Genomic DNA, 14256 nt, shown 5'->3' with positions numbered 1-14256 from the left:
GGATCCAACTATTCAAAATACAGTGCCCACAGGATTCCACTTTTCACAATAAAATGTCCACAGGATCCCACAGAACCTGATAGATAGAAGATTTAAAGATAGAACAATCTCATCCTTTTAGAAAAAGTGCACCAGATTACGACCTGATTATGAGACAATGGAAAGGGCGCGCGCAAGGCAAGGCCATGCAATTGGCCTTCAGTTCTGGGACTCAGAAGTTTAAATTTCTGCCCGCATTTAATTTTTCACCATCAATATTTTTTTACTCAGTAATGTCAGGACGTTCAAATGTAGTGGAGTAAAACTACTTGGGTCAAAATGTACTCAAGTAAAAGTAAAAATTACATATTTCAAAAACTACTCAGAAAATTACAAATTACTCATAAAAAGTACTCAATTACAGTAATGTGAGTAAATGTAATTAGTTACTTTCCACCCCTGCTCACTTGTATAAAAATGAGATAAAAATGTAAGTCGCTCTGGATAAGGGCGTCTGCCAAATGCTGTAAATGTAAATGTAACTGTACCAGTACCGACCAATAGTGTCAGGGCTGGCTTGGATGCCACGCCCTCTACCTCCGCAAGAGGCACCCGAGTCAGTCCCAGACTTAATCGGCATAGTCAGCAGTGATTCGTCTTTGCATCCTCGACTCCCTCGCACCCGTTACACTAGCCATTCTCAAGTTTTCCCCCTACTGTTTTCTTCCTATCCGTTTTACCTTTATTTTGGGAAGGGTTTTATTTTACTGCGGCGTGTTTTGCCTGCTGCCAGTTACGTGTTGAGTTTTTTCCATGTCCTTTTGTTTTGCCTTTATTATTTTTCTTTCCCGTTTCTCTACGGTTAAGTTTTGCTTTGCACGTTTATTTTTCTACTGTGTGCTCGTGACCCTCTTTCACACTGACTATAGGCGTTGTCAGGCCCGTTGACAGTCTTGCTGGGGCCCGGGACAAGAGAGTTTTATGTCCTTGAGCCATCTCATGTTCAATGGAAAGCATGGCCAAACCATTCCGCCTGTCCTGAGACTTTGTGGAGCGCAGGTAGTTTTTTATTAGCTTCATTTTGCTAAATGCACGCTCTCCTCCAGCTACAGTTACCCACACATCAAAGCTGTTTCTGACAGCTGACTGACGCTGTTAACCTACCGCGCTGCCCTGAGTCAGGACCGGGAGCCTCCTCCTTCTCCGGCATCGCTCTGGGCTGGCTACACTCTCTCTCCCTGTCATCTTTCCCTGCCTCTTCTGATTCTTTCTCGGCTGTGCTGCTGGTCTGGGCTGTTCAGACAGTCATGGATTATTTATGAGTATCTTCACAACAAACTTATTCATCTTAAACTTTACCGTGCTACAACATCAGCGCTTATTATTTACTTACCGTCATCTTTGGACACTGTCAAGCCCTGCTGTCTCTTCATGCCCTTTGTTTAAAAATCTCTTCATGTGATCTCTTTCACCTCTGTAATTTTCATCCCTTTTCCTTTCTTTTCTGCACTCCAGATTTCTGTTTACTCGCCATTTTTAACTATCCACCACTGTATTTCCCGCTGTTGGGCGGGTACCAGCCAGCTACAGTCGGTGCAGGATCAAACCATTTTTCAGTGGGAGGCGGGGGTGTATGCACTTAATGGAAAATATACAGATAGGTAAAAAACATATATATTTTAGCCATTGAGCTTATTTTGAGTACAGAATTTTATATTAATGAAATGTCAAGATTATATAAAATTATAGACTTTAAATAAAAAATAAATTGTTGGGCTCCTTGACGGGCCCCCCGGGCCCCGGGGCAACAGACCCGGGTGTCCTCCCCTGTTGACGGGGCTGGGCGTTGCTTATAGTTCTGTCAGCGCGAGCCGGTGTTCTGTCAGATTTTCCTACTTCGTCGAATTTTCCTACCGTATCAGCTGGCAGCGAGTATTTATAGACTAGTCTGTCGAATTTTCCTACCGTGTCCGTTGGCATAGCGTATTTGTAGACGTATCTCTTAGTTTGTTTACCTTATGGAAACGTCGTAATGTAGCGCAAATCAGCGTTTAAAAAGTAGTATTTGTAGACGTATCTCTGTAGTTTGTTTACCTTATGGAAACGTCGTAATGTAGCGCAAATCAGCGTTTAAAAAGTAGTATTTGTAGACGTATCTCTGTAGTTTGTTTACCTTATGGAAACGTCGTAATGTAGCGCAAATCAGCGTTTAAAAAGTAGTATTTGTAGACGTATCTCTGTAGTTTGTTTACCTTATGGAAACGTCGTAATGTAGCGCAAATCAGCGTTTAAAAAGTAGGATGAGCTTTAAAATAAAAGTTTTATTTTGCGTATTAGTGTATTATTAATAATAATACACTACACGGCTCAATCATTGTCATGCGGAAATATCCAAGTCCCTATAAATAGGTAATAACAGGTAGTAAAACGGCGCTGTTTAAAACATTTTAATCAACTAGTTAATGCACAGTTGAAAACATTGCAATTGCAAACAAAGAAGAAATTATAAACAAGAAATTAACTTACTGCACTATTGAAAGGACTAAATAGTACTGCACTGTTGAAATTCACTAGCAGGCAGGAAAAATCGATGAGTGTAGTAGGCGGCCACCAAAATAGTGACGTAAAAGCGACTTGCGCATGCACAGTAAGCCTTGGTATGAATTTTCGATGGGTAGGAAAAATCGACAGAACACCTGGCACTTGGGTCCACCTCTCACTCTGGTTTTTACACGCGGTGTATACTCATACCACCGCGTTACAAATAGCATATCAGATATTCAGGTATTACGCTTTGATGGGCTCAAAAGGCTCAAACCATCCAGTGTACAGAGTTCCCTTTTGGTCACTTCACTTGGCACACGTGAAGAGGGGTCGGTAGACAGTGACCCAACTCTCCTTGATCCACTGGACTGAACTCCCAAAGCTGCCTGCGTGTAAGGACCATTCCAGAAGAAAAAGCAGGAGTTTTGGTTCTGGTGATTCTAGTCTAGTCTTTGCTCAGGATTCTATACCTGATTAATTACCACGTCACAACACACGATGATTTGCTTAATCAAAAGTAGGAACTAAAAGATAATGAATTAAACAATTTTTTAATGAGACGTGATTACTGTGTATAGAATGCAACCTAAACAAAGAACCATGTTTTCAGCTGCAAATAGTTCTTTGAGTTGGAAAGGCTCCATATTTCTTTTAGTAGAGAACCCATGAAGGACCTCCCTTTTTAAGGATGTACCAACTGTTAGTATAAATATTACAATTGTCAAGCAAGATCTTGTGAAACGTTTGAATCATCACACGCCACAGTGACATCTAGTGGGCAACCAGGGCCTAAATCCACAACTTCTTAACAGAAACAGAAGTAATGTGTTTTTTTAATGAAAAATGACATGAATTATTCCCCCATTGCATATTGTGTTCCTAAATAAATTTTAGTCATGAAAACAGGGTTGTTTTAATGATGTCATTAAGATGTATTTTTCATTATGATACACTGTTAGTCAGTGGTTTGATATAGCTGACATTATTAATTTTACATTGCAAGGTAGGGAAATGCTTGTGTAATCCTTTATTTATTAAACATTACAAGTAATCAGTTGTAATCACAACTGATCACAAGTAATTAGTAAACATTCTGATCTCAGACCAGCTGCTTGAACTTATGTGCGGACTAAAACGTCTGAAAAGATGCGAAACGTTTCGAAACTGCGTGACGTAACTAAACCCGTTTTTGGAACAGTCACGTGACTTTCCCCTTTTGATACAGACTTCGAAACAGTGTTTCGGAACAACGTGATTCAAATGAATCGATTCAGTTTGATTTTGCGTTTCGAGTTTGACATCACTAGTTGTGTGATGGAACGATTAAATTTGGCCATGAGGGGAAGCAAGAAGGTGAACACTGGTACAAATCACAGGAGGCAGGTGAGCAGAGACAGATGCTGACAATAGATACTAATTTACAGTATTTTTTTCTTTTGTTCTTTATGGTTTAATAACAGTGTACCAGATTTTTTACCATTATAGAAGATTTAACCTTACAGAAATTTACTTTAATGTTTTCTTAGCATTTTAATGTACTGCAGCAATTCGTGCTTTGATTAAAACAAGTGGGTAAAGTGTTAGAGTTAACAGTTTAACAGAATATGACTGTGTGGTAATTTTCTATTTGTGTTATGAATAATAATTAAGTAAATAGACAGAGCAGACCATACATTTTTCTCCTTAACTGATGTAAAAATATTATGTAGTAATTCAAAAGAAAATTATTACGCTTCCAAATGATCAAACATGCCACTCAAAATGCAGAAGACAGGAACAGTAAGAAGGTAACGAGAGTGCTTGCAACCAGAGAGAGAGAGAGAGAGAGAGAGAGAGAGAGAGAGAGAGAGAGAGAGAAGGAGGGTCCAATCAACACACAGCAGTAATGAAGGAGGTGCATCAGGAAGTGACAGACAGCCAGACAGTCACATATGGCGCATTTCCACTAGGGCCTGCTTGGCGCAGTACGGTTCGATACGGATGGATTCGCAACGGAACGGTACGGTCGCGTTGTGTTTCCATTACAATGGTGGACCAACACAATGTGGGTGGAGTCGCTGTTGGCGTGCGGGTTGTAGTGTCGTAACATCATTTGTATGCGACCACAACACCGGTCGATGCCCCTTAACACATAGCATTATTGTATCTTATTTATCTTTATCTTCATTATTGTATGTGGTTGCTCTAATTATTGATAATAATTTGGTATTACTCAAACAGGCTGAACACACCCTGCATAAAAAGCATCAGTCATACAATCAAATGAAATCAAACTTTATTATGAAATATAGATATTTAAAGTACAACATGTGTAAATAATATAGTTATAGTTTAAAAAAGTGCAAAAAGCAAATTACCTAAAAATAACGTATAGCTTTATATGAAATAAATATTTATAGTACTACAAGCAACATTTTGTGTGCTTTTACTGGCGTCTGTCTCGCATGGTGTTCACAAGTTCGCCAAGCACCCAGAGGAAAGCCCGGTTGAAGGAAACATTTTCCGCCAACTCCGCTCGCCTCGTCAGTGGAAGGGGAATCTTGAACGTAAAAAATAACAAATATTAAACACAAGCATTCCCGTGAAAGCAACAACAATATAGCGTAACTGCACAAAATGTGTAGCACGTCATCGCTGCTCATGCTTTGTTTATGGCTACAGCTAACTAGCAACTAGCAAGGCTAAGAGCTAGCTATTGTACAGTAGTGACTGTGGTGGTAACATTAACTACAAACACAGCTCTAAATTCCTGCGTTTACAATAGATGCGTTCATATTACATTCATATTACATCTTTTACGAGCCTAGTAAAACTGAAATCACAATACACTCACCATTCTCCGTGGCCTCCAGCACCGACATTGTCGTGTCCAGCACGTTTTCTCTTCCGTTACTGGCTGGCCGGTGACCGTATATGGCATCCATTTGCTGGAACCATTTCCAGTCTTTGCGGTTTGCTCCGCTGCGTCCGTTATGGTCCTTCACCGCCCGATAATCGCTTTAAGCTTTTTTAGCTTGGACCGACCGGCACTGCTGAACGGACCGCTGATAGCCATGAGTGGCCATTAGCGCGGAAACCTCGCTAAAAACCTTTACATTTCTAGTGGCCCCGTCCAGTTCGCCCTGGATTTTTTGATCGCTGATTATTAACAGAAAGGTTTGTACCTCGGCGTTTGACCAGGGAACAGACTTCTCTCCTTGGGTTTTAAAAATGGCTGAGGAGTCCATAGCGGAGGAGTCGCTCTCCTGACGCAACCTGTGACGACACTCCCTGGCCAATCAGTGTCATGCTGTTCCTCCACGTCACAGAACTGTACCGCTTCGGAATGGTTAGAACCTCGAGCGAGTCGGTACGAAAATAGTACCTGAAGGGGCCGGCTAAACGGGTCCTGGTACTAATGGAAACACTCACAAACCGTCGCGAATCGAACCGTACCGCGCCAAGTAGGCCCTAGTGGAAATGCGCCAATAGAGTGTCTAGATGTAGAAGAATAGCAGAGGATCCGTATCACACCACACCAGAGAGTGAGACAGCAGCTGATGTGTTTCTGACCCAGGCAGAATGTGAGACACAACCTGAGAGTGATACGGAGGGTCCAGACTGGGGAAGGATGGCAGAGTATAACACCACACTAGAGAGTGAGAGAAAGAATTCAGTCATACCAGTAAATGAGTGAAAGGATCCGGATCAAGACACACCAGGGAGTGAGACAGCACCTGTAAGAGACAGAGATGTTTGGTAAATCAGTGAATCAGGAACAGCTACAGCGTAGACCCAAAAGTGTGGTGAAAACTTCCTCCTATGAAAACAAAATTGCTATTAATAGAAAAAAGTGGAATAAAATAGCTCCACTGAAGGGTTGTACTAAATTGAACCACTGGACACTCTGGGTGTACAATGCTTTTAAATAAAAGTATCCCTGCTGCACTCTTAAATTTCTGCATGTCGAGTCATCGGAGAGTAGGGAAAAAAAATCTCCATATTTACACAATGTGGCTGTATGCACATTTCTATCATGCATAACAGTTTTCATATATTCAAAATGAAAAATAAACCCATAAGCAAAGCAAATGTTTTAATATCTGTCTTTCAAAGAGGAGAAATATGTCAGAAGATGATTGACACACAGTTTAGGGCAGCTGCATATCTCAGAAGAGGAAAAATTGCTAGCCAATGAAGTGGAGATCCAGTCAGTGGTCCTACAAAAAACTTAAATGCCTGAACTCATGGCTGGAAATGTCACAAGATGCCTCAACAGGAATGTACTGAAAGTTACAGTATCAGAGGTGAGGAGCCCACCTGCACAGTGATGTGTTGATGGAGATGCATTTAACACAGACTATATTCAGGGACTGTGATACTAAATTCAAATGCCAGGTTATATTCAGAATGCCCCCCCCCCATCACATATTGGTTGATGAAATTTACTCTGCAGCTGGCAAGATGCACACAGAACCGTGTCCAGATAGATTTCAGCTGGGCTTTAATGTGTTTTACTTGCATTTACTAAAGAACACATCATGACATACCTTGACAGAGCCTATGCAGTATGCAGAGGTGAAAAGACCTGGAGTGAAATTCTGACATTTACCGTGTTACAGTGTTCTGCTCACATGCTCAAAGCTCTTGGAAGACAAACCGATGATAAGATCTGAAGGACTTGTGGTTACAGGTAATAACAAGTGGGCACTTGTTAAGGTATGTCAGGTGGTTACTAGTTGATCTACAGGTGATATTGTGAATTTTTGTGTACGTAGAGGAAAGTGTCATGTGAATCTGGACATTTAGACAGAGTTATGTTAATTGAGCTTGGTGCTTGTTTACTGCTCAGGTCCAGAACAAGGGCGAACCAGTGCCAGTCATGTTCCCCTGAGAGTGCAGAATTTATTCTTACATTCTTATGTCTGGCACACATGTATTCAATCTTGACATTGATGACGAATATCCATCCATATTCATCCATCCTTGTGTCGTTGGATCCATAGCTTCTTCACAGACAGAACACAAGCGGTGCGGGTAGGTCATCACACCTCACCTACACTCACCCTTAGCACTGGCGCCCCTCAGGGCTGTGTCCTGAGCCCCCTGCTGTACTCACTGTACACGTATGACTGTGTGGCCACTTCAAGCTCTACTACAATTGTCAAGTTTGCTGACGATACTGTCGTTGTGGGCCTGATCTCCAACAACGATGAGAGGGCCTACCTCGAGGAGATTAACTACCTGGAATTCTGGTGCAAGAACAACAATCTTCCTTAACATCAGCAAGACAAAGGAGCTGATAGTGGACTACAGCATAAAACAGGTGAGGAACTATCACCCCGTTATGATCAATGGCACCGCAGTGGAAAGAGTAGATAATTTCAAGTACCTCGGAGTTCACATCACTGAGGACCTGTCATGGTCTTGTCACACCAGCATGCTGGCAAAGAAGGCCCGTCAGCGTCTCTACCACCTCAGACGATTACAGGACTTCAAAGTACCAACCAAGGTACTCCGAAACTTCTACACCTGCACCACTGAATCAATCATAACGGGAAGCATCACAACCTGGTTTGGAAACAGCACCAAGCAGGATAGGCAGGCTCTTCAGAGGGTGGTGCGTTCAGCTGAGCGCACAATCTGGATGGAGCTTCCTGACCTGCAGTCCATATACAAGAGACGGTGCTGGACAAGAGCCAGGAAGATAGTAAAGGACCCCAGTCACCCCAGTAACGAACTGTTTTCCCTGTTTACATTAAAGGGTTGGGGGTTTGAACAATAAACTAGAGTGATTTGGTAAAGTAACCATCCTGTGTGTGTGTGTGTGTGTGTGTTGCTTTCGCTAACTCACTCTCCGAGCGCTCGTATCTTTTCTTAAGCCTGGTTTTACAGAGAGACCCCGGTTGTTGTGACGGAGAATTTTATTGCCTGGTTACCAGAAGAGTGTGACCCCTCTCTAAGGTCACAGGCATGAGAGAACAGAGGTCCTCAGGGGAGGCACCGAGTACCTGGTGTTCACTGAACTTCACTGGAGTCACACACAGCACAAGATTCACTTAGAATCAAGTGGAAATGCACAAGGAGAAAATGCACAAACCATCTGTTGTCGCAAATGTAAATCTGCTGGTTAAACTAAACCTAACGCAGGTGTTAATCTGCTGGTTAACCGAACCCTAACGCAGGTCCGTGACACCGAATTCAGTGACCGTCGAGTTTTGTGACCACATCATTTAACACTGCTGCCATCAGAATATGTGACCCCACTGAATCTCAAGGTCTCCCATTGTTTAAAAAAACAACCACATATTTCCTGGAGACACCATCCCTTCATTTTTGCAAAATAAAATAGAAATCATGAATGGAATGAACAGGTGAACCTTTTCACAGGGGTCACCAATTCTACCGCCATCAGAATATGTGGTGAAGGGATGGTAAGTCTCCTGGAAAGATGTGTTTTACCAATAGTACCAGTGTAGCACATATTCGGACCCCCATTGGACATCAACGTACATTGTAATTGCTTGTTGTTGAACTTCGAACTATTGTTCGTTGTTAAAAATAAAAAAGTTAATCAAACGGAAGCGAACTCACCCGTTCTCTCAAATTCAGCTGCAGACGTTCAACAAAGAAATATCCAAGTTCGGTCAGTTAGGCTGGGCGTACACTGTACGATATTTTAAATCGTATACTCAGCTCCAACTCAAACTGTACGACTAAATCGCAGGGTTTAAAAGTTCACAGCTCACGATTCATATACTCACACTATACGACCCGACGCTCTCATGCGATCTCACGAGGAGCGATTTGAATTTCAAACATGTTTGATATTCTTGCGACGCTGCGATTTCTGATCGGGAGTTGGTCGTGAGGTGTGAATCGCTCCTCGTTTACCTGTGTAAACTATACGATGCACGACACGCGATTGAGCCGAAATCGGCCCGATCGCAAAAATAGTCGCATGAGTGAAAAATCGGCTGAAAATTGGCCAAAAATCGCACAGTGTACGCCCAGCTTTAAATAATTAGACAAATGTCATCTGATAACACTGAACTTTAAATAAATCTGTATTTTCTGATGAAGATTATGGTCGTTATAGCGAAAAAACAACTACTTTTTAACTTTCGGTTTTTAACCAGCGTTTCTCCTACAGGAAGGAAATGGGCAGGTCGTGGACAGAGACCCGGGCATAAATCACGTGACCCATACAGGAAGTGTATCGTTTGGATGTGCCGCGCCAAATTGTGTCTCTAAGGAAACGAACTGTATCGCCATGTCGCGGGTTTGCTGTTGCTTTTGGATTTTGTATTTTTGCCCTCACGCATCAATTAGCTGAATGTTATTAGACAAATTATATTTTACAGTTTAACATTTACACAAGTTTTTAGCAAATTTTGGACTTTTCTAAAGAACATCACTCAGCAAACACATTGAGCAAATGAAGTTATAAAATGTTGAGATTATATTTTAAGTAAACAAAATTTGATTAAATATTTCACAAGTTGTGTTTTCAGGATGCTTTTCCAACTTATTTTCATTTTGTTTACCTGCAATGATATTATAACTACTGCAGGGGTCACTATTGAGTGACCAACACAGCGTCAATACAGTGTCAACAGTTTGTGTCATTATTACCTTTTGTTTTGACTTTTGTCTAAATTAACTAGCGCTGCTTAAAGCTTGACATTTTATCCCTCTGTACTGGACAGTACCTGCCTGCAGTGGCGGAGCCAAAGGGGGGGTAGGGGTGGCAATTGCCACCCCCAACAGAGCCCTTGCCACCCCTAGTGCCACCCCACTGGAAAATATGTGTTTTCTTTCGTTCATCATGTGTATATGGACCCCTCTGATAAAGCCTTGGTCACCCATTGGCCACCCCTTGAAAAAACGTCTAGCTCCGCCCCTGCCAAAGACGCACATTTTTAATTCAAGAAAACATTCAATTGGTATTACAATATATATTGTGCTAATTTTGTGCAACCTGCTCACATATTCTATATAATTTTATGTACCATTCTATCCAATGTATTTATATACCTCCTCCATTGTAAAGCACTCTGTGATTCTGTCTGTGAAAAGTGCTATAGGCCTATAAATAAACATGACTCCGCCACTGCCTGCCTGCAGCACTAAAGGACTCTGCCAGAGACGTCTGTCTTGCCCTAGCACCACCTGACATTGTGCTCTCCTCTTCTGTTCTCACCATAAATGCTTCATGTTCTATTTAGTTTGAGGTGTTTCACAAGGTTTGTTGAGTTGGCACAACTCCTTACAGTTTTCCCACAAACATCACAAACTGCATCTTGTCCGTTTGTGGAAGTGAAAAAGGTCCACAAATGACTGTTTAAGATTTGCCATTGTGCCTATAGACTGAGTGACTGACTGAACAGGTGCCGCTGCGCTTATGCATTATGCACTTACCCAGGCGGAAGAAAAAGTAGTTCCCACCAACCATGTATCATTAATATATCTCAATAGTTTAGTTACTTTCCACTGTGTTCCTTTTAATTATATTCATTACCTCAAATGACCGAAGTATCAAAAGTATCAATATTTTGACTTAAAAATCGATTGTACAGCATAAATATCAGGTATCGATATTTCAGAATCGATCCGCACATTGCTATTCCAGTCTCGCGCAATCTACTTCTGGAGGAAAGAAGCGGCCAGGAGAACAAACTGATAAAACCAACACTGTAAAAGCTCAGACATAGGGTGAGTGAGGAGTTTAATTCTTGTTAAAATATGTAACATGTTACATAAACATCACAAAATGTCATCACTTTGAACCTCAACATCAGGATAACTTGTGACTACATTTCTGGACAGACATCACAGACAAAAGTTTAGTTTACTGCTCATCAATAAAACCAGTTAGTATTTGTTTAGTCTGTGTTCATTGATGTTTATTTACAGTCCACACTGTGTGATTAGTAAAGAGTCTGGTGGGTTTATTTCCAGTATACATTGTGTGATTAGTAGGAGTCTGGTCAGTTTATTTCCAGTACACACTGTGTGATTAGTAATTGGTGATTAGTGTGAGTCTGGTGGGTTTATTTCCAGTACACACTGTGTGATTAGTGTGAGTTTGGTGGGTTTAGTCTATGTTAATTGCTGTTTATTTCCAGTACACACTGATTTTGATACTTCACAGTCATAATCAGTAAAAAGAACACATGAAAATAACACAAATCTCTTGCTGTATTAAACTGAGATAAAGTACAGTAATAAAATGTATTTAATGAGGGTATTAGAAAGTAACTCTGTTTTTGAAAACCCTGAGCTGATTTATGTTCATGGTTTGAAGGCTTCTTGGTGAACTGTAGTGTTTCTGTGAGCTTTTTGCCCTGTTGGTTGTCTTCAGTTGACAACACTGGGTTTTACTATGGAGAGGACGCATGTTTCCAGGGACGGTGGTCAATGAGACACCAGCATCTAAGAAAGGTGTCATCCCAGAATCCCCCTCTGCTTTGTTAAGTTATATGCTGGACCTGTGAAGGAGCTGGACATTTTGCAAAAGACTGTCCCAATGCTGCGGGGGGAGCGACCGGGGGTACGGATCAGTCCAACTGACTAAGCCAAGATCAAGAAAAGGTGAGACTGGACAGTAGGGATGTCCCGATCCAGCTTTTTGAACTTCGGATCCGATACCGATATTTATTTGCACTTCCGATCCGATACCAATATCGGCCTATGCGAGCATGTATTAAAGTTATTTAACCAACTTACTTTGTTGACAAGCGTTTTACTCTTGATAACAAGTAGCCAGCTGAATTAGGTGTGTTTGAATAATATACAATGGTTGGTAAGGAGAAACTGACCTGTTTATTTAGTAATTAATAAACTCAAAATAGACAAAATTATAAATAACAAACAGAAATGGCATCAGTAAACCATGGCTTAAGTGCAAATAATATTGTAAATGACTTGTTTTTCCCTGGGCTTTGGCACTGTCCAGTGGCAGTTTGTCATGCTTCCCAAACGTTTCTGCCAGTGTTAGTTGTGTTGGACCTTTCTTTTTGTCTTCGGTTTTCTTTAGAAACTCTTCATGTTGTTTATGGTGGTATTTCACTAAATGCTTGATTAGATTGGTTGTATTAAAAGTTCTTACAGCTTTATCACCACACTTGACTTTACTGTGGAATTTACCTTAAGGTAAAATAATCCCACACAACTGACATTTTTACCAATAACTTCACATTTACATGGCCGTCTTAATGGGTAGGAGATGTCACTGAGCTAAATTGGGTGCTGGAAAATGCAAACCGGATTTTACTCTCACTGTCAAAATCACAACAAAAATGGAATGGATTATCTAAATGGGTGCGCTGAAAATGGATCGGAGTGAAAAAAAATAATCGGGATCGGATCGGGAGTCTGTATTGGCATTTTCTCATGCCGATCTGATTCCGATACACATTTTTTGCAAATATCTGTGGCCAAGCCTACTGGACAGTGAAGGTAAGACACAATTTGTTTCCAATGATGCACACACCACACCTGTTGATACATTCCAACTGGCAGAGAGGAATAAAAAAGACAGGGATGTTGAGTTGTGTTTTGTTTTTTATGTTTTGTTAAATATAACACTGAAACATTTAAATAGATGCCCATGATTTCCATGAATGTGTATGGCCAAAATATGATGTTTTTAGTTGACTCTGGGGCGGGACATTCAGTTGTTAGGAAACAGGATTTTGTTTCCACTACACCGCTATTGTCAGGTAAAAACTTATGTACTAAAGGGGCATCTGGGGTGGTTGTGCAATCAAATGTGTGAGTGAATCAAGAAGGGGGGTCCTGCACAGTTTCATACGTTCCACTATTTGTCCAGTAAATTAAATGGGAAGAGATTTAATGATGTGTGAAATGGGGGTCGTAATCACTTCAATGCCTGGGGGGGGGGGGGTTACACAACGCTAAGATGAACCACTTCTGGAAATACTCCAACTTCACTGTGAAAGATGTTCTAAATATAGACAGAATGTGCATGGTGTGTGTTCTGTTGCCACACACTGCAGAGAGGCCATTAGTTTATTCCATAGCACCTAGCACCTGGGAAGCAACAATCAAAGACTGGAAGTCAGCAGGTGACGAGGCTACGGGAGAACAGAGAAATTCCTTATGAATCACCCAAGCCCTAAGGTGTCTACACAACGGGCCTAGCACCGTCCCAGAGAGGGTTAAGTAGCGAGCAGTGTGTAAATTCAGTGAATCTGAAGGGATGGAACGACCCCCACCTGGCAGAGTCCAGACCAATGTTTAACACAGACTGTAAGCTGTGGATTTCAGATTGGTATTGGTGGTGCGGAAGTCAGTTGTATTTATATCTGCCATAAACACAAAGAGGAAGATGTGCACTGGTGGCAGTGGAGGCACATCTGAAGGTGATCACTAATTACGAAACACTTACGAATGTTTCTGAGGGCCAATCTGCAAACCGTTCCTGAGGAGCACCGACTGACCAACGAGTTCCAGCGATTTATAGAAATACTGTTACCAATATACGGAGTGGGCAACATCCGCAAGGACTTGAACAGAGTGCATTACAGACTGGCAACAAGGGGTGTATTCAACTAAGGATTTTCATAGTCGAATCTGATTCGTCAGCTTTCCCCTTTAGTCTACTAATAGTCGAATCGGGTTTATTTATTTATTAGCACACCTTAAACGGGATCCCGTTCTTATTCAGGACTTTTTTCCTCTTCAAAGTAAAAACCTAAAACACTCAGATAAATGAATAAACACGCTAGG

At 41.4% G+C, this 14256-nt stretch overlaps 1 protein-coding gene across 4 annotated transcripts in view; it reads right to left on the bottom strand.

The window, feature by feature from the left end:
• The window catches only part of LOC143486731 (uncharacterized), a 104292-nt gene extending 94617 nt beyond the window's left edge, over window positions 1-9675 (bottom strand). For 2 of the 4 annotated variants that reach the window (XM_076986119.1, XM_076986118.1), the window contains exons 1-4: window positions 9097-9675; window positions 6186-6239; window positions 1373-1617; window positions 1144-1272 (exon numbers count right to left, since the gene is read on the bottom strand). In XM_076986119.1, the coding sequence (XP_076842234.1) occupies window positions 1144-1272; window positions 1373-1412 (169 nt within the window). In that variant the 5' untranslated portion in view covers window positions 1413-1617; window positions 6186-6239; window positions 9097-9675. The remainder of the gene's footprint in view (window positions 1-1143; window positions 1273-1372; window positions 1618-6185; window positions 6240-9096) is intronic. The other 2 variants (XM_076986117.1, XM_076986120.1) reach the window with 2 other exon arrangements.
• Between the last annotated feature and the right edge of the window lie 4581 nt (window positions 9676-14256).

Source organism: Brachyhypopomus gauderio, unplaced genomic scaffold (assembly GCF_052324685.1).
Source record: "Brachyhypopomus gauderio isolate BG-103 unplaced genomic scaffold, BGAUD_0.2 sc45, whole genome shotgun sequence".
In the NCBI taxonomy this organism is placed as follows: domain Eukaryota; kingdom Metazoa; phylum Chordata; class Actinopteri; order Gymnotiformes; family Hypopomidae; genus Brachyhypopomus; species Brachyhypopomus gauderio.
Note: the sequence above shows the minus strand (reverse complement) of the source record. Positions and strands in the feature narration are given on the sequence as shown.